Genomic DNA, 19,453 nt, shown 5'->3' with positions numbered 1-19,453 from the left:
AAATTATTTCGCATTCAACAGACATTTTCTCTTAATGAGAAAAGCAATTCTCCTCCAGCATAACTGTCCCTCCCAAAAGACAGTAAGTTTCTATCATCTCTATTTTTAAAAGATGATTACAAGGTAATGTGTATTATAGATCCAAATAGAACAGATGAAGAACCCCATCCATATGCCATTTTGCCTAATAACTTTATAAAATAAATTAATAATTATTCATTATATCAATAGTTAATCCCAGTCCTATTTCATAATATAAGATTTATTTTTAATTGTCTTTACCGTTGGGAAGGAGTGCCACCAGAGTGTATGCTTTCAGGTTCAGTAGTTGCTGCTGAGGCCAAAGACAGGCTGGAACCAGACTGAGCACTACTCAGATTATCAGCTACAGGAAAGAAAGATGACATGAAATATGACTTTGCTAAAACAGATTGCGGACTCAAGTGGGAATGAAAAATACTCACGTGTGGAAGAACATTTTGTTCCTGAATCACTGTATGACTCTTCTCGATGGACAGACTTTGGCCTAGGTTTTTTGGGTTTTGATTTGGGTTTTCCAAGTCCTTGCTCTTCCAAAATTTGCTGCTGTTTTTTTCTCAAGTATTCTTGTTTGATGAGTTCTCTTCGGGCCTTCTCTTCCTCTTTTCGTATTCGGTCCTCTTCAGCTTTGCGACTGAAAAGCAAACATGGTTTTCAGAATCTAGTAACTTCCCATTTTCTCAAGGAAAAGGATAGGTTGTAAAATTATTCCTTTCCACAGTGCAGTGTAAATGTTACAATTACCGGGCTTCATCTCTCTTTTGTTCAACTTCTGCCTCAAGCTGCTGTTTTCGGATCCGAGCCTCTTCAGCTTTCCGCTGCTGTTTTAAAAGGAATGCTGCGCGCTTTTTTGCTAGCTCATCTTCTGCTTTCTGTTCATCCTGCAGAATTGAATTTCCACATAAGATACAGAGCTTTGGAGATGGGAGATTAAACTGGACATCAACAAATACTTGAGATCAAAAGTGAAAACTTCAAAAAGCTCATATCTATTCTGAGAGTACCCTGAGGAATGTATAAGCTACATTCCAATCATCTGCTTTACAGGTGTAAAATAGTTTCCAAATATCTTGTGAAGTCTACACTTTTCCAGACTTCACAATATAATAAGTTAAGGAGTTGTACACTACATAAGTAGTTTTCAGCATTTTTGCTCAAATAAGAAAATCTTGTGAAAATACACATCTAGTGTTCATGGAGATCCAAGGGGAAACATCAGCCTCCATCATAGTCCACTATAATTTCATTGTCAAACAAACAAAATGCAGGAACATATCTTAAACTGCAAACTACACTGTGCAGAGTAATTCTCACACTGACCAAGACATCCTGTATCAGTAATTCTATTATACAAATGTATTTACTGGAGTGAACTACCACCAAACTATACTATACCAAGGCAAAGATCAAATTCACTGAAGTTTAAACAGCTTCTCTTTCAAACTAATTTAACTAGAATTTAAAGACATTGTGAAGTTGCCCTGCTTGTGATACTCACTATAATTAATACTATACAGAAACACAAGCACATACAGTATCCTAGTAGCTTCTTTAAATTTTAACAGCTGCAAAGAATATTACATTTGAAAAATATGTAGTGTTTCTATAAATATCATAGCATTAATATACTTCAGCTCTAACAACTTCCCCTTACACATTCTAGAGCTAGTGATGAAACAAAGAAGGCCTGTTAGTACATTATTTAGATTTAATATCCTTGGAGCCAGAACCATCTTTTTGTTATATGTTTATACAGTGCCTTACACAACAGGCTCCTGGTCCAGGACCTAGGCTCCTATGCAGTACCACAATACAGATAATTAGAGCTGGCTGGAAAACAGTAATTCCCTTTAGCACAAGATTTCAAGATATGGTTTTGCAACGATCTGGAGAAAAAAAATGGACATTTCTAAATTCTTCATGTAACAAAATTACCATTTTCTGCACATCTCTACTGGGTGTTGGGGACCCCGGCAGCCCCAACTCTGAGGCAGCCCATGTGGTGGGCTGCCCTAAGGTCATGGAAGCCCTGGGAGCTGAGGCAGCTGTTGAGTCAGGAGAATAGAAATTAGGCTGCCAGGGAGCTGGGAGCCTGAAAATCCAGCTCATCATGAGGGCTGCTGACGTGTTGGGCAGGTAAGCTAACAGGAAACCTGGCAGGTTTTGAAACCTGCCTTGGAGGTACAGTTCTGTCAAAACTGATGTGGTCCTGCTAAATGCTTTAATTTTGATGAATAGGCTAATTCTGATCAAAAATGCGTTGCTGAAATTTTTACGACTAGTTATGTAAATAATTCTATACCCTGTCCAGCTCAGATGAGCAGCAGAGAAACTATTTCAATACACAAAAGACAGAATTTGTGTTTTCAAAAAGGCCCACATTTGAGAAAGAAAAAGATGTAGAGCTCCCTCTCCTCCTCAACTCACTGGAAATAGGAGGCAGATACAAGAAGTTTGTCAGATGATATCAAAATTCTCATCTTCCAGCAGCTAGGCACGTCACACAAATTTTTCACCAGTGCATGCGTTTATATCTGTCGGGAACTACCAACCACCACATCCATCTTTCGTATGTTTGCAACTTCCTGGTGTCAGGTAAATATTTCAAGCTACAGTTATCTCAGAACATCAAATGGAGAGTCGAATAATTCAAAAATTGCAGATGAAGTATTTCTGCAACCTTGAAGAGGCTTCTTAGAGTTCCCAGAAAGCAAGACAAAATGGTGGTGACAGACTGGTCTTAAATCATCTCATGGGGAACCCAATTATTTCTTTGATAGGATGTTTAAATTAACAAAAACAGTTATTTTTAATTATTCATCTCAGACAGTTTCATGTATCCCACAACAAACCTTAAAATAACAGAATGTAGTTTATGTATCTGGAAGGTATAGACCTTTAACAGGCTTTCAAAATATTGAATTATTGTTTTCATTATTTTTACCACCATGTCTCAAGTTATATAGATTGAAGAGTATCAGATGATGTCTGGAAACTGAACCACCAGAAGTAAATGATGGTTTAATATGCCTCCAGTAGCATGGAATCTAGTCATGAAGTTAACAGATTGTTGAAATTATATCCAGCTTTATACATCACATGATGAAAATCCATCTAATGACCACAAAGTGAAAGTGAAATGTGTATTCCAGCCAATCTTTTCTTCCTATCCCAACTTTTGGGAGCAGGATAGTAAATGAGCAATAGTAAGTTACATTGCTTGTATTACATACACATTTTATGAAAGTATTCTTCCCACTGTATTTATCTTCTGAATACAGAGAATAAATCTCTTTGAACATATTAGTAAGAACATATGGGGTGAATTCCTGGCGCCATTGAAATCAATAGAAGCTTTGCCATTCACTTCAATTAGGCCAGGATTTCACCCATAAGTTTAAAGAACTCTCTCCTCTACGAAGAACTCTTTTCAGATTCAAATTTTATCATTAAAGTGCATCCACACTGTAGTGAGTTGGGCCAAAGGAGTTTGAGGACATACACACTAGATTCTAATATTAAACAAATGTCTAATGATGCTTCATATATATATGAAACTGAAAGCGTCCTGTGCTTACCTTGAAGAAAAACCCTAGCCCAGACTTCTGATCACCTTCATTAATTATGCCTGTAGAGCTATCCTGGCTTTCAATTTCTCCTTCTTCATCCGGGGCTTTTAAGTCAGACAGGTCTACTTCTATGAGATTAACCTTGCTTCTCAGTGGTTCATCCACTGGGATGTTTTCTTTTCCTGAGCCATCGGAAGAATTTAATCCTTCCTTTAAGTAGCTATTCACATCTTTGCTCATTTCAGAGATAATATTTGCATCTTTGGAAGTAGAAAGAACACATGCCTGTTGATTACTCTCATCATGGCGTCTATAGCTATCAAAGAAAAACTTATCTTGAGAGCCACTTCCATGATCTGGACTATTTTCAAAACCAGTTTCTGTTGGTGTCCTGAATGAATTATTAGAAGGAAATGGTCTTAAATGTGGTAAGGTTTCTACACTTTGTGTTGGAGTTTTAATACGTGTTGAATTTTGATGTCTGTCTTTAGCGACTTTCAGTTCAATTGGTTTTCCAGAGCGAGGACTCCGCCCTTGACCAAGTCGAGGTGGTTTACGAAGATTGCTCATTCCAGTTGGAGAGAGGGGTTCAACAAAATGAATTGATGGTTTTACTTTTTGGTCCTGTGAGTTATTTCTTGTACTTGGTGATGGTACCGTTGGAGATTTCATAAGAAGTTCCTGTTGGTGAGAAATCTTTAAGATAGCCTGCTGAAGTGTACTGATTGTTTCATTTAGTTTTTCAATGGAAAGATCACATTCACTGACATCCACCACTTCAGAACCATTATCTTCTAGAAGAGCAGCAGAAATAATCTTACTTTTTTCTATTTCATGCATAGCAGCAGATTCTTTTGGTTTGTGTAGCTCAACAAAAGCTATGTTTTCTTGCATTTTCACTTTTGTTACTTCTTGTGAATCATAAAGTATTTCTTCTCTCTCTTCCTCTCTTACCAGAAATTCCTCTGACTTTGAACTCAAAGAAACTTCATCTAAATCTTCACCACTGTTCCGAGAGTATTCTTTTGCAAAGTGTTCTGGTTTAAGAGGCTGTAGAACATCCACAGCTTTCCCTTTTTTAACAACATGCAAAAAAGCTGCCTTACCCAGCTTTAGTCGCTGCCTAGCAGACAGAGCTTCCATTTTTTTCTTTTGAGCTTCTATTGCTCTTCGCTTCTCCTCCAACTGCATGTGGAGCTGTACCAGTTCAGAAGCCAAAAGATTGACATTATCTTTATTTTGTCTGGTGGGGCTTTGCTCTCGCTTTTGTTTCCAAGTTGTTAATGGTGCTGGGCAGCTCTCCGACCCATCTGGTGTGGTCTTTTGGGAACTGCTTGTACTGGACTTTGTTTCATAGCTATTAAGTCTTTGGAGCTTCCGTTCTGCAAAGTTAGTCATTCTGACACTCCCACTAGTCATGGACACACTGCTAACTTGAGAAATTGTACTCAGACATGGACTTGAACGTCCACTGGCATCATCCTTATCTTCATGTTCCTTTACCTTCATATCCTCTTGTAACTTTGCTGATTCCTCTTCACCTAGGTATTTAGTGACTACTGGATGGTCATCTACCACCACCAAATCTTGTTCAGCCACCTCTGCATCGAAATCTGAATCAGAATCTTGTCTCACCATAGTCCATGTGGTACTGGGAACATGTGAGTTAGTACTTTTCACATAGCTGACATTGACTTTGCTTGTTACATCGTCATCAACTTTGGCAGTATGAAGGAAGAATCCTCCAGTGGATTGCTCCTGAGATGAAGGATCTAAACTGCTACTAGCTAATGGACTAGGAGCTTCTAATCCTGCAGTACAGGGATCTGCAACTGCGGTGAAATCAGAACTAGAAATTGGAGTAAAAGTCCTATTGATATCATGATCACCATGACTGCTATTTGCTTTTTTACGGACCATAGGGAGGTGCCCCTCATTTAGCCTTTTTGTTATGAAGCCCCTTTGTTTCCCCTCACCACACTCATCCTCTTTATTGATCATTTGTTTTTCTTTTGCTAGCTTTAAGACTGCAGGCATTAAAGGTTCTAGGTAAAAACTATCTGGTTTGCTTTCTATGGCCTCACTTTGTGTTTTTGAAGACCATGCGGTTGCAACTAGGCTAGGTGCCCTGGATGACACACTCTTCAGTTCAAGGTCACCCCGGTCTGGTATTTCATCAGATCTGATTATTGCAATAAGTTCTTCATCTTCATCCTCAATTTCAACATTGTTCAGTAAACTTTTTCCATTCGTTTTAATTGATGAAGGATGAGACTGGTGTTTTGGAGTTAGATTGACAATATTTGAAGCTAGGCTGTCTTTACTGATCGATCTAGCCAGGCTAATGCTGTCACCAGATCCAGGGTCCACATCGCTACTTGTGGCATGATGAAGAGCAAATGGTGTTGGCTGAGACAGAGGCCTAGAAGAGACAGAGCCATTAAAAAGAATCTACAGTTGCAAAAGTAGTCACTGCAGATTTCTTACAACATATAAAATCTGTGCTCTATTTTGAGAAGAGTGGCCTATATCAAGAGTGACTAGTGATACCAGGTGGCAATTTGAGATGCCTTGACCTTGAGAGGCTGGGCAGTGTTTACCACTTTCTGAAAAAAAAATCACATCCCTTTAAGGCATCTCAAATTGTCACCCAAGGATCAAGGCACCCAAATCACCTCTGAACACGTAGGCCAATGTGTTTAAGAAAAGTTAAATATCCCACGTATGCCTGGCTCCAAACAATTCAGACTACAGACTACTGCAGTCAATTTGCCATATAATCTAACCCCCGGCTTCTGAACAAATCAAGTTCTTACATCAAACAGAGCAATTACCTGGGTTTTTTCTCTGGCCATGCAAGAACTGAACCTCGTGGCTGCCCATCAACTCGTGTCAAAGAATTAGAACGATGTCGATGACCTATAATATTTTTTAAATGTTTACTGAAAGCTTTGGAAATGGTGTTTTTATATCATGATTTTAAAACATTAAATACAATAAACTACATCACCAAGAGATGGCAACATAAAACAGGTAAACCTTAGTATATTAAAGCAGGAAAAAAGAAATAAAGGCAAATTCAATATTTAAAATAGATATGAAAAGTAAAAGCTAACCTGCAACAAATGTATGTGTTTTAGGATGACTGTAGACAATACAGGTATAAAGATATCTTTAATATCAAAGATTATAAAACAAGTAATTTAGCATTTGCTTTAATTATAAATGCTAAACTTGAATATGATCCTTTCATAAAGCCAAATTTTTAAAATAATTCTCAATACACAGACATGCAAAACACATTGGAACTTTGAGTAGATTTGTTTTTATTGAGTATCTTACTTCCTAACACTTTTGTCAAAGTTCTCCACATCCCAGGTAAGTTGCTGCTTTCTTTTTGTGCCAAGAAACGCAAATTGTTTGTGTTCATTTCTTGCACATTTAATTCAGGAGCACACTCACTTTTGAAACGAATGATATTGATAATACTTTGCACTCTTACAATATCTTTCTTGAAGACATCTTAAAAATCCCTTTAATATCAAGAAATGTATATTGTCAATATTAAATTCTGAAGTAATCTTTAACACAATAAATACGTAAGTGACTGCATCCTGATTGACTGTTGCTTAATTCAATTTTAGATTGTTCACTTATAAACCACATATAGTAACAAATGCAACTCATCTCCCCACCTTTCCCCTGAATTTGCTTACAAGGGAGTACTTAAAATCTTTAAAGTTCCTCTGATTTAGAATGTTTAAAGTTAAATCCACAGTCAAAATGGAGATTTCTGCATTACCTAAATAATCAATATCATCATGTTTGAAAACTCATTCAGAATGTAATAATGCTTACATTGACATCATATTTGTAAATATGCTATATAAGTTCCTCCAGGTAAACACTGCCCTTGGCTACTTGGCTCACTGGACACTGTCATACAGGTTTGAGATGGAAGGCTTACCGGAGCTATCTTCCCCTTGCAATGATTTCTGTTGCTTCTGTCTCAAAGGCAGTAATGGATGGGATGGGCTAAAGGCAGGGCTTCCTTTGCCACTAAGGAAAAAAACAAAAACAACTTAATCGCTATCATGAGAAATACTTTTCTAGAGAGGTAGAAGAAAAGTGACATACTTGGAAGGTTACCTGATAGCTGATACCCTACCATTCTTGCCAAGCAAAAACGTATCACTAAATAAAAGAACTGGTAAAAGTTATTCTAAGCAAATATGGAAAATTAAAATCAATATTTCAGTTACAGTATTATACATTTCAGTCTACTACTGGAAATCAGTTTGACATGTACTACTTATCCACATGCAGTGATCTTAATATGTAACTTAATTTACTTTATTTAACAGTACACTGGAGACAAATACATGTATAACTAATAGAAAAAGAGGACTGAGGGAAGATTGAGTAATTTTATATTCTTAACACACCTCTTCAAAAGTAACCGAGAGTTAAAGATTTTAGTTTAATCTTATGATTAAATCTGAAAGAGAATAGAATATTAGAAAAGAAACCCAGGGAGCTTTAACCAAAATCAATTAAGAGAGATTTTACATATCCAGAATAGGCTACTAAACTGAAGCAACCATTTGCAATATGATCTGTGCCAAAGTTTAATATATTGTCATGAATATGTGAAAATAAAATACACGTAGTCACGAAAACTACAGGGTTACAAGGCAAACCAAAATGCCATGCTGTAGCAGATTTTTGTGGTTGTTACTTCAAAAGACAAAATCAACCAACAGACTGGCTCCTAAAGTGCTACCATCCACAGCTCTGCTACCTCAACTTCTTAATGGATATTTCTCTCTAAAATAATATTCATAAATATAATAATTTGAACTTTTCATACAATTTAGTGGGTTCTAAGTTAACTAACAACTCAGGAGAAAGACCTGCTTGTCATTGTGGACAGTTCAACGAATCCCTTTGCTTTACATGCAGCAGTTGTGAAAATTAAAATATTAGGCTGCATAAAGATTACGATGGAAAGTAATACTGAAAATAATATGCCACTGGTATGTCCCCACCTTTCATATTCCCTGGAAAGAGATATAGTAGTAATAAACAAGGTTCAGAAATAGTAATAACATTTATTAGAAGCAAGAAAAGAAAGTGTCCATACAAAGAGAAAAGAAGGGGACCATTTAGTTTAGGGAAAACAAACAAAGGGGGGGCGTCATAATGTATAAAATAAAGAGAAGACAAACTGGGTGATCCTATTTACCCGTTTTCATAATATATGAAAAGAGAGATGTTTATGAAATTTGAAAGGCTGCAACTTTAAAACTGAAAAGGAAAAACTTATGCAACAATTGATCTGTGGGATTCATTGTCACAAGACATTATTGAGGCCAAAACCTTAATAGAATTCATAAAAGGAATGGACATTTATATGAATACTCAGAACATCCATGGCTGCATTAGAGAGGACTATTAAAAATAAAGGTTTGAAGGCATATAAACACCCTTGCTTCAGGGCACAAGCCAACTTCTCAGGAGATTAGGAAGAAATGTCCCCTGTGGGCAGGTTATTGCAAATTGCCCAGTTCAGGGTTCTTGTACCTTTATTTCTGGCAGCTTTTATGGTTACTGAGAGGCACGATAATGTGCTAAATGAATCAGTGATCTGATCCAGTAAGGCAATTTTTACACCCCTATTTGTGTCCTGATCAACATCATGTGAAGAGATGGTAGTCCTTGACTTGGTTTAGCTAATAGCTTCACAGGCTTTAGCATAGATAAGTTCCTTCTCTCAGTGCACTCTCCTCCATACTGAATAATGCTACTACCTCTCATAAAAGCAGTTCACCAGAAGGTGTATCTCCATTCTCTACAAAGAATAGGAATCATGAAGCTGCACCACCACTCCAAGAACAGCTAGGTTATGCTATTATTTTTGAGGGGAAAAGGGCTTCTCTACCCCAGAATTGCCAATAACCTGGCAGTTATTGACTTCCAGTTCTTATCAGCATGGAAAGCAACATAAGAACTGAGATCTGTTTTTCCCCTCAAACATTTCTCTTGCTCACTGTTTTCTTTTTCTTCTTCTGTCCATACAGTGGACTGATTTCAGCTTGAGTTTTTGTTTTGTTTTTTTCCTGTACAGTCTTTCACTAGAAATTAACAGTAACACTGCCATTCCAGAATAGCTTTCATTTTTAAAAATTGCCTAACAGAGAATTAGTACAGCTTCAAATACAGTGATACTGCGATCATGATTAGAGTTTTTCACTCATGCTATGAAGATCACTATCAAATATTTCCTTAACCTTGAGAATTGTGCACGTTTTAGAGACTGGGTGCAAAGACCTTAAACTCACATACATAACAAAACCAGATAGTTTAGCAGTAATAGAAATTCCTAGATTACCCAACTGGAAATAGAAGCAAGACGATGAATCTAGAGACAGAAAGACAGAGACTTACAGATAGCCAGATTCTTCAGGGTGCAGGTAATACCTGTTGCAAGCTTCTGGGGGTAGCTGAATTGAAGGCTGCAGGTCTGCTGGATTTGTACTAGCTGGACTAGCCATGAAACTTCGTTTAGTTGCATTGGAAATAGGAACAGGTGGACGACTGCTCTTCTGCTGCAACACTGTTTTAGCTGCATATATTTGTATAAGTGTTAGCACTACTTCAAATTACAACAACAATACTAGAAAGTAGTACAAAAAATCATGTAGCCTCACTGCAGAAGCTCAGAATTAAAATATCAAGAAACTTTAAATTTCACTTTAGTTTTTGCAACATTTATGATTCAGAATAGTTAAAATACAGAATAATCAAATTTATAACAGATATGAAAACTGACACTCATGAGGAATCATGAAACTCAGATTAATTAGAGCAAACTGGAATAGTGGCTTTTTAATTAAAATAACTATCTGTGGATGAATTAATTAACTCACTGTACATGAGACACATGCAAAGTTGAACCCAGGTCTTCAGAGGCAACAGTACTATACACAGTTACCTACTTTATTTTGCTCTGAGTCACAAAGGTTACAAAATCTAAATTTTAGACTAATGCAATAAAGTTTGAGAATGAGAAACTTGGGATCAATTTCAACAGTTTCAGCAAAAAAAGATTATTCTATTAAGTTTTAAACATATAAAAATTTGACCATAATTCTCATTTCCTTACACATTTTTCATCTCATTTTCACAGCAAGTTAGCTCAAGTGAGGCCTGCCACTCTGTGAAACATTCAAGCTACAGAGTGATCTGATTAGCAGTTGGAGAACTGTGCTAACTCCAACAGCCCAAACCTGCATCCCCACTGCATTAATAGCTTGACCATCACCTGCCCTCGATCTTCAACCAATAGCACCTGGTGCACCAGTTTAAATCACTACTTAATTCAAGCTATAGATTTTTGTGTGGACGTGAATTGGGTTGTGAGCAACACTTGTTTATACCTGAAATTAATACTTCAGTGAAGACAAGCCCACATGAGTATTCATTTAAATAAGTTATGAGATTCAGAAGCAGCATTTTATAATGTGACGTGATTCTAAAGCACTTCAGGTAACGGTACAACAAAATAAAACCAAGGTAGAGCTCCACTACTTCCTGCCCCCGACCTTACTGTCTGTATGTGGAAGTTACTAATGAAACTTTCTAAAATTTAATTTTAAAACAGCACTTTTTAGAACAAGGTTTTGTGCTAAAAAGCTGCATTACAAAAGAAGAATTGTAGTGACATTCAATAAAGATGGGACTCAAGTCAGCAATGTTTCTAAGTCCGTCACTGATAGGAAGATGACTGAGAATTTTAAATTAAATACCTTTCATTTACATAGTATATTTAATCCCGAAATGCTTTAACTCACATACGTAAACCAGGACGTCAAAAACTCATTGGAAGGAGAGGATCGAATTCCATGTTTTAATTACAATCCCTGGGCTGGTATAAGCCATGCTATGCACAGCAGAATGCTCTCTCTCTCAGAGGGAGAATATGGCTTTTATGCAGAAAAAGAACTTAAATTATTTGTTCAGTGCCCTACTGCCGTTATTGACTCATTCAGAAACTATAAGGTTTTTTCAGGCCCACTGTTATTCCTACCTTTGTTTTTCTATTCTCTTTTGTGTTTCTTTCCCCCTGCCTTGTCTTTGAGCCTCCTCTATTCTCTTCTCTGCATATCCTTCCCTGCAGCAACTCCCAGTTCTCAATCCCCATAAACTGCAATCCCACCACCTCCTTCCCCATTCCTTCTGAAGAAGTTACCAAGAATGACATGGTTATGTTGGCAACTAAATGTCACCACTGGACTTTATAGCTGGCACTTCAATCAGATTACTAGAGGATGGGGAGTTCAATTCTGAGACACTGTTTCAGGCCGTCTTCAGATTCAGTTCGGTTACATTCTGTTCACATCTGGAATACTCTCTGTAGCCAAGTACTAAGAACTCATTTTTGTTTTAAAATGAAAACTGAGATTCTGCACAATCTCAATATGTCTTGTGGGCTGGATCTTGCCCGGGGTCATGTTTTGACACTCCTCATATATAGTAATAATTCCACTTCTTTCTGAAATGTAGCTATTTCCAAGATGAAGAGTAACACTTATTCAAGAGTATACATGAACACTGCACAACAGATTAAGAAACAGATGTGAATACTGTACCCAACAAACTCCAGGGGGAATGAAAGCACAGTCCCTATCACTGTGAGCTATGCCATATAGCAGTGGATTAAATAATACACTGAGCATGGAAGGCAAAGATGTGTTACATCAAGGTCTTCTGTTGGAACCGAATATAAAAAGACAATTGTTACTGCAGCACTTGAAAATAATTTTAAGTATTTTGAATTACTACACTTGTTTTTAAAGGGCTGAATCATCTGAACATTCAAACAAGATTTTAATAGGTGTTTAATGGAAAAGATTCCAATGTTGCAGAAGAAATGACCTAAGGCAAGCTCTCTGGCCTCAGTTCTGCAAGCATAAGCAGATAGTGTAAGTAGTCACAACTTACTCCACTGAAGTTAAAATTACATGACAGACCTAACAGATGAATTCAGAAGTTCAGATTAGTCTGGTAAAGAAGTAAGATGCTTTAGGTCTTCAGTTACAGAGGATCCATGACATGATGAATGAAAGAAATTCACCTTTGCCATTTGAAAAAAATCTCAAGAGGACAAAAATAAATCTTCAACTGCAGTTTGTCAAACTGCATTAGGATTTTGTTGCACCATTTAAAATTTGAGGTTTTTACTGTAGTTTAACTCCCTCCAAAGTTTCAAAAGGAGTTAAGTGAGTCATTAGCACTACTACAACAAAAGCAAGCAAAAAACCACCAAAGCTGGAGAAAATTATATGTAGACTCATAATTATAAGTGGAAATGATCTAGTGATCAATTTATCTTCATTGTACCTGATTTGATGGTGCTCCTATGAAGTTTTAATTAACAACAACGAGGAAAAATGTTAACATCCTTCTCCTTTCATAGACTGGAAGTTGCTAGAGGACTATTTAAAAGAATGTGAAACATGACAGCAGAAGATACAATTACACATCTTTCAATCCACAGCTAGATCTCAGGGCAATTTTTTTTTAAAATGTAAAAATTTTCAAGGAACTTCAAAGAGCAAAATATTTTGGTGGCAATCAATGGAGAGAACAATATAGTAAAAACAAGCAATTTCATTAATTTATATTTGTTTAAACAAATACAATACAGAATTAATATTTACCGAAAAGTCAAAATATCTCACCATCTTTTATTTCTTGAATGTCCCTGGGCTGTACAAAGTCTGGCTTGACATTCTCAAACCACCAGAATAGTTCCGCAATGAAAACCATAACATTAGGCTTTAAAAAAATAAAAAAAAAATAAAAAGTTTAGGCTAGTGGCTTACCTACATTTTGCTTAAAAATGTGTTTTCCATTACATCTTACCTTCAGAACTGAAGGAGCATATAGCATGTCCTCCAATGTAAGGTAGAAACATTTGTTTAGATACTCATTTGAGAATTCTCTCAGAAGCTGAATATTATAGAGGCTGTCTGCAATTGAGGTTACCTCCTTCAAACAGATATCTGGTGGGGAAAGAAAAAGTCAAAGATTACTGAAACTATCCTGGTGAACTGAATACTGGGTTCCCAGTCTATTTCATAGCTACTGTAAACAACACATGTAGGAAAAAAAAATGAACCCTCAGCTTCAGAGCAGGGATATAGGAGACTCCAATTCAGAAAACTGCTTGAACCCCTTGAAAGGATACCTATAGACCAGCAGCAACATTTATTCTACCAGGCAGATGGATTTTAAGCACCCTTGTAGCAGGGTTATGACTGCTACAATCAATTTTGGAGACAAATTTCCAGAATGAAAAGTTGAGGAATCCTTGGTGATGCATCTGAACTGGTCCTAAATTGAAATTAACCATCATAATGAAGAAAGTCACATATACATGAAAGGAGGAAGGAACAAACATAGGCATAACAAAACGGTTTTGTATTCAATTTGGAACACCCATCCAAACAAGGCCTTGTAAACCCTCAGTGATAGGCATGGTAAAACAACATCAGCAGAACACATACAACCATGCCAACTGAATAAAAAGCTGTTATGAAGCAGCAAACTTTATTGCAAAGAAAAAAACATTGCTTCCATTATAAAGCTACATAACTCCTGATATTGTACACTAAAGCAGTAGAACATTTAAAAAGTATATATCTGAATGCCAGATTAGTGCATCACCATCCACAGTCGGACTTTACAAATTGTTAGCTAAGTAACTGTGTATACTTTGACAATTATTAAACAAAATAGCTACATCACATCATCTTTACCTTATTTTTCTTTCCAGAACTTATTTAGAGTTTAAAGAAATGGAATACGTTCTACTGTCTGGCTTTTAAATCTTGTTTTTAAATATTTGGTATTTATATGCTGCTGTCTATTAAGATATTACTTTGAACAAACTGATCGAAAAGGAAAAAAACAGAGATAACTCCAGGAATTGGAGTTTTCAAATGGAAGAATCAATTGAACATATGGCATTTTAAGCCATTCTGCACATATGTAAATAAACTCCACAAGGTGCAAGGTAATGGAGACTCATTCTGAGTGAAAATTTAATAAAGGAGAGCAGAAAATTTAATAAAGGCGTTAAACTTAGAAATATGTATAATTCAATGAAGAAAAGAATCATACAGGAAAACAAATACCTGGAAAATAAATCTCAGGGTAGTGTACGTTTATGATTTGTATATTCCAAAACATTCCAAAAAAATTTATATTGCAAGTACGATTAATATTTTTGCCATTCATACAGAATTTGATAACATTTAATTTGTATATGTGGAAAAATTTAAAGATAAATGGACATTTGTATACTTATTTCTTTTCCTGAGACTAAGTTTGAAGCCAAATTACTAAAATAATTCCTTTCAACAAAAACACATTATCAGATGTACATCTTTATTTTGTTTTACAGATCTGGGATCACCTGAATTTATGTGATATGGAACTACTAGTTATATTCTTCAGAATGCCTTTGGATGCAAAGTAATGAACCAAAAGGATGTTGTTTTAGAAACACCAAATACTGATTTTATAAAAAATTTCTATTTGCCTAACTTGAAGTTAATTTTGGACAACAGATTAATTATTGTGTTATGCTATATTTTGTTTAACAAATACTACAACGCAGCACAAAAAATGACCAATTGTATATATTTTTATGTTTCTAGTTGAATTTTTTTTAATCAAAGTAATTTAAAAAAAAAAGTTTCCTCACATACCGTCTAGCTTCATTTGTTCTGGGCAATAATAGTGTATCACAGCTAGAAGAGCAGCACCATCACTGCCATCCTTCATCAGGTCTTCAAGTAATGGGAAATAAGGCAATTGCCTGCTTGAAAGATGGTCTCGTCGATAACGCACCTAAATAAAAATTATGTTTTACTGCATAATTACTGAAATACCTTATGGTGCATCTTTAGTTTTAATTTGTTATATCTACTGTGAATCATTTAGAACGTAGTCTCTCCCCTCAATGGAAGTAAAGTTTGAATACTATTATACTTACTTTTTAACATTTTTCCATAACATTTGGAAGCACTCACCAACACCAAATCTAACCTATTTATTTTTAGAAACTAAAAACAGATTAAGTCAAGCTCCACCCACGTAGAGGTGTGAGTGCAACAGATCAAATTCAAAAGACAAAGATGGCTAAGCCAAACTCACTTAAAACTTGAAAAGCCAATACAAAAAACTTAATCATGGCAGGGTGCCCTCTACTAATATCAACCCAGACTTCACAGGCAATGAGTTATTGTAGTTAAACTTCTCTTGAATTGATACTGAATACCATAGGCGATTTCATCAACATACAGTTTTGTGCAGCAGAAAAACAAATTGGGGTGAGATTTTCAAAAGTGCTCATGAATGACAGCAAAGTTAGAAGCCACAGAAGTCAATGGCAAAACTCCCAAAGATTTCAGCATGAGCAAGTCAAGTCAATACTGAGCACTTCTGAAAACCCCACCCTAAAGATTTTTGGGAAGTAGGAGCTGACTACTCAAAGTCATATAACTACAGAAAGTAAAATCATTTGGAACTGCTGCTAGGCAATTTTCCAAACTAAAAATTACTTAGTGTTAATATTCTTAAGAAGTCACATGCTGGTTAGTAAGGTACCTCAGAGTTTAAGAGTGTGCTGTTTAAGTTCTAGCTAATTGATGGAATGACATCACAATGAGTACACACTATGAATCCTAGTAGGAATCCTTTTTAGAATGAAAATATTCATTGATACATGAAGGGCCTAAAAAAAAAAAATAAAATCTACATTTGAGAAACTATTTTGACTACTATAATCTGGTCTATTATGCAACTATAGTCTACTCTAAATATATACATAAAATGCATTTATTTTTAAAAATCATTTTTTCCTGAATGATACTATACATTCTGCAACACAGCTCAGGAAAGGTGTGTCGTTCTACATGTATATATTTGAGGATGGCACCGGCTGAGAAAAATTCTGTTCAATGGAACAAAGGTCACTCAGATTAAAAAGTAAGAAATTAACTAGGTGACAGCATATTTCAGGTTATGTTATATAATACATAAAGTTTAGCTTTAAGTTTCCATTGCAAAAGATATGTAGCTCTTTCAGTCTTAAATAATATCTATTTTGTATGAAGAGAGCAGTACACAATATTTGCTACACTGTAGGTAAAGCCATCTTAATTTTTTTGGTAGAACATTTGTTTTCTTTACTGGGCGCCGATTTACTTTTTCCCCAGCCTGGAGCTCTCCATACATATGTAATGTAATGTTAATCATACTGTACCACACGCGCATACTCCACTGGTTCCAGCATGCAGTGCGATAGGGCATGCATCAGATCAGGCTTACACAAAAAGAAATAGTAAGATATATGATGGTGATTAATAAGTCATGAAACAATTAAATCCATTATGCACTGGAAATGTGGTTGCTAAATCAAATAAAATGAGTACCTATACTAAGGTGATCTGGTTAGTTTCAAAAGTGTATTATTTACATGTTGTTCAGTAGAGTTAAGTAGTTTAAAGATGAACTTCAAAGATTTCTCTTTAAACCTCAGATTACTAAAATGAAAAACTTTTATATCCATTTTAAATATAGTGCCAATTTTTTTTCCATTAAATCTGAGCCAGTCATCAGCAATTCTTAGCACTCCAAACTATAGGCTCCCTCATTTCCTTTACTGGAGTGAAAGGCATTACATCCACAATAAGAAAAGAGAGTCTGAACAATCCATTCCATTCGAAATCATTATTTTCAATCCATTATTCTCTTAAACCTGCGTCTTCTGTGCTGAAATAACTGTTTAATTTCAGTATAAAGCAGAGTATCCCTGTTATAAAATTAAAGCACTGAAAGTGACATAATGGAGGGTGCACAGTCCTGCGTGATCTACAGAGCACTAGACTGGGAGTCAAGGAGATTCTATTCCTCACTCTGCCAATGACTTGCTTTGAAACTTTGGACGAGTCACTTCCATTCTCTGTGCCTGTTCGCTCTCACACCTTTTCCGTGTCTTGACTTATTTAAACTGCAAGTTCTTTGGGCATGGACTGTTCCTTGCTATGTGTTTGTACAATGCCTTGCACAATAGGGCCCCAACCTCAGCTGGTGCTTTTAGGTATTAATAGAATATAAATAGTTATTTTGATTGCTCTCTTGAAGCAGCACAGAGCATGGATCTCAGATAAGCACAGTTAAATTCAAACACACATTTGGATTGATATTAAGCATGAAATATTATATCCTAAAATGAAAATATTTATAAAATAATTTAAATGGGTTTTTCAAGCTATTTTTTGGTGACTAACATCATTATGGCAGAAAAATGGAAGCCCCTAACTCTCCTATGAAATCCGCCTGTTTTAGGAAGTCTGGTAGCACAAAACAACACTAAAAGCAGCATATCCAGCCATTGGAGAATTCTCAGTGTATGGGAATTCAGGGTTGCCACTGCTGCTCCCATGTCACCTATCCCTGCATCCAGCTGACCTTAAAGGTCATTCTAATTTGTCAGCAACTAGCCTGGCAGACCGAAGATTGGGAAGGGGCAAAGACAACCTACAGACACCTTAGTGCATCCCTTTGGGCCTGCATCAAACACTTCTGGTCAAGACCAAAGAATATAGCTCAGAAAATCTTCTGGACACATTATTTAGGTTCAGGATCGTCTATAGACATGATCAGCACTAGGTTTTAAAAATTTCATACTTTTTCCTGCTTTAGGATCTTTCAAATTAATTTACTTTTCAGGGCACTTCAAAACAAAGAGAGCAATTAGTGCGAAGTACCATTGTTTTAGTCTGGGTATGAAGCACTAGGTAAACACCTGACTCAGTGTCACTTGTGGTACAGACAGACAAGTCATGAGTGTGGGGTAAAAGGACAGATTTGACTACCCTATGACATACTCCTTTATGTCAGATATTTAAATCATTCAATTTGGGCCTCACATTTGGCTCAAACAAATAAAAGGTGGGAATGGTGTGGGGGGGGGGAGCAAACTAGCAGTTCTTTGCAGAAACACAGGAATGGCTGAGGGATGAGCAACTGCATTTACTGTGCCCTCCCCTCCCAAATTTGGCACTCTTTCCAGTTTACAACCAAGATGATGGTTCCCATCCTCCCAAGATGATGAAAATGATGAACAACAAAGGAAATACTGCAAGAGACAGGGAAGGGATATCATAGCCAAGGAGGAACTGTGGAACAGGAGAACACAGAAAGTTTATATATAGGGCCCTACCAAATTCACAGTCCATTTTTGTCAATTTATGGTCACGAGATTTTTTTTTTAAATCATAAGTTTCATGATTTCAGCTATTTAAATCTGAAATGTCACAGTGTCGTAATTGTTGGGGTCCTGATCCAAAAAGCAGTTGTGTGTGTGGCAGAGGGAACGGGGGACAACGGACGGACAGACCTTGTTTGCAAGGTTATTGTGGAGAGGTTCCAGTACTGTTATACTTACTTCTGTACTGCTGCTGGCGGTGGCTCTATCTTCAGAGTTGTGCAGCTGGAGAGCAGCGGCTGCTGGCCGAGAGCCCAACTCTGAAGTCAGCAATGCAGAAGTAAGCATGGCATATTATGATACGATATTGCCACCCTTCTGCTGCCTGCAGAGCTGGGCCTTCAGTCAGCAGCTGCTACTCTCTGGCAGCCCAGCTCTGAAGGCAGCAACACAGAAGGATGGCATGGTATGGTATTGACACTCTTACTTCTGTGCTGCTGCTGGCGGGCTACTGCCCTCAGAGCTGGGTGCCCAGCCAACGGCCACTGCTCTCTGACCACCC

At 36.7% G+C, this 19,453-nt stretch overlaps 1 protein-coding gene across 5 annotated transcripts in view; it reads right to left on the bottom strand.

Moving 5' to 3' along the window:
• Positions 1 to 19,453, bottom strand: part of CAMSAP1 (calmodulin regulated spectrin associated protein 1) — a 45,463-nt gene that overhangs the window by 7,921 nt on the left and 18,089 nt on the right. For 4 of the 5 annotated variants that reach the window (XM_030535486.1, XM_030535490.1, XM_030535488.1 and 1 more), the window contains 10 exons: positions 15,386 to 15,527; positions 13,536 to 13,675; positions 13,352 to 13,448; positions 10,056 to 10,233; positions 7,576 to 7,667; positions 6,443 to 6,527; positions 3,618 to 6,030; positions 784 to 920; positions 465 to 673; positions 283 to 385 (listed from right to left, as the gene is read on the bottom strand). In XM_030535486.1, the coding sequence (XP_030391346.1) occupies positions 283 to 385; positions 465 to 673; positions 784 to 920; positions 3,618 to 6,030; positions 6,443 to 6,527; positions 7,576 to 7,667; positions 10,056 to 10,233; positions 13,352 to 13,448; positions 13,536 to 13,675; positions 15,386 to 15,527 (3,596 nt within the window). The remainder of the gene's footprint in view (positions 1 to 282; positions 386 to 464; positions 674 to 783; positions 921 to 3,617; positions 6,031 to 6,442; positions 6,528 to 7,575; positions 7,668 to 10,055; positions 10,234 to 13,351; positions 13,449 to 13,535; positions 13,676 to 15,385; positions 15,528 to 19,453) is intronic. The other variant, XM_030535491.1, reaches the window with a different exon arrangement.

The sequence above is a fragment of the Gopherus evgoodei genome, chromosome 16 (genome assembly GCF_007399415.2).
Source record: "Gopherus evgoodei ecotype Sinaloan lineage chromosome 16, rGopEvg1_v1.p, whole genome shotgun sequence".
NCBI lineage: Eukaryota > Metazoa > Chordata > Testudines > Testudinidae > Gopherus > Gopherus evgoodei.
This window is presented reverse-complemented; position numbering and strand designations above follow the sequence as displayed.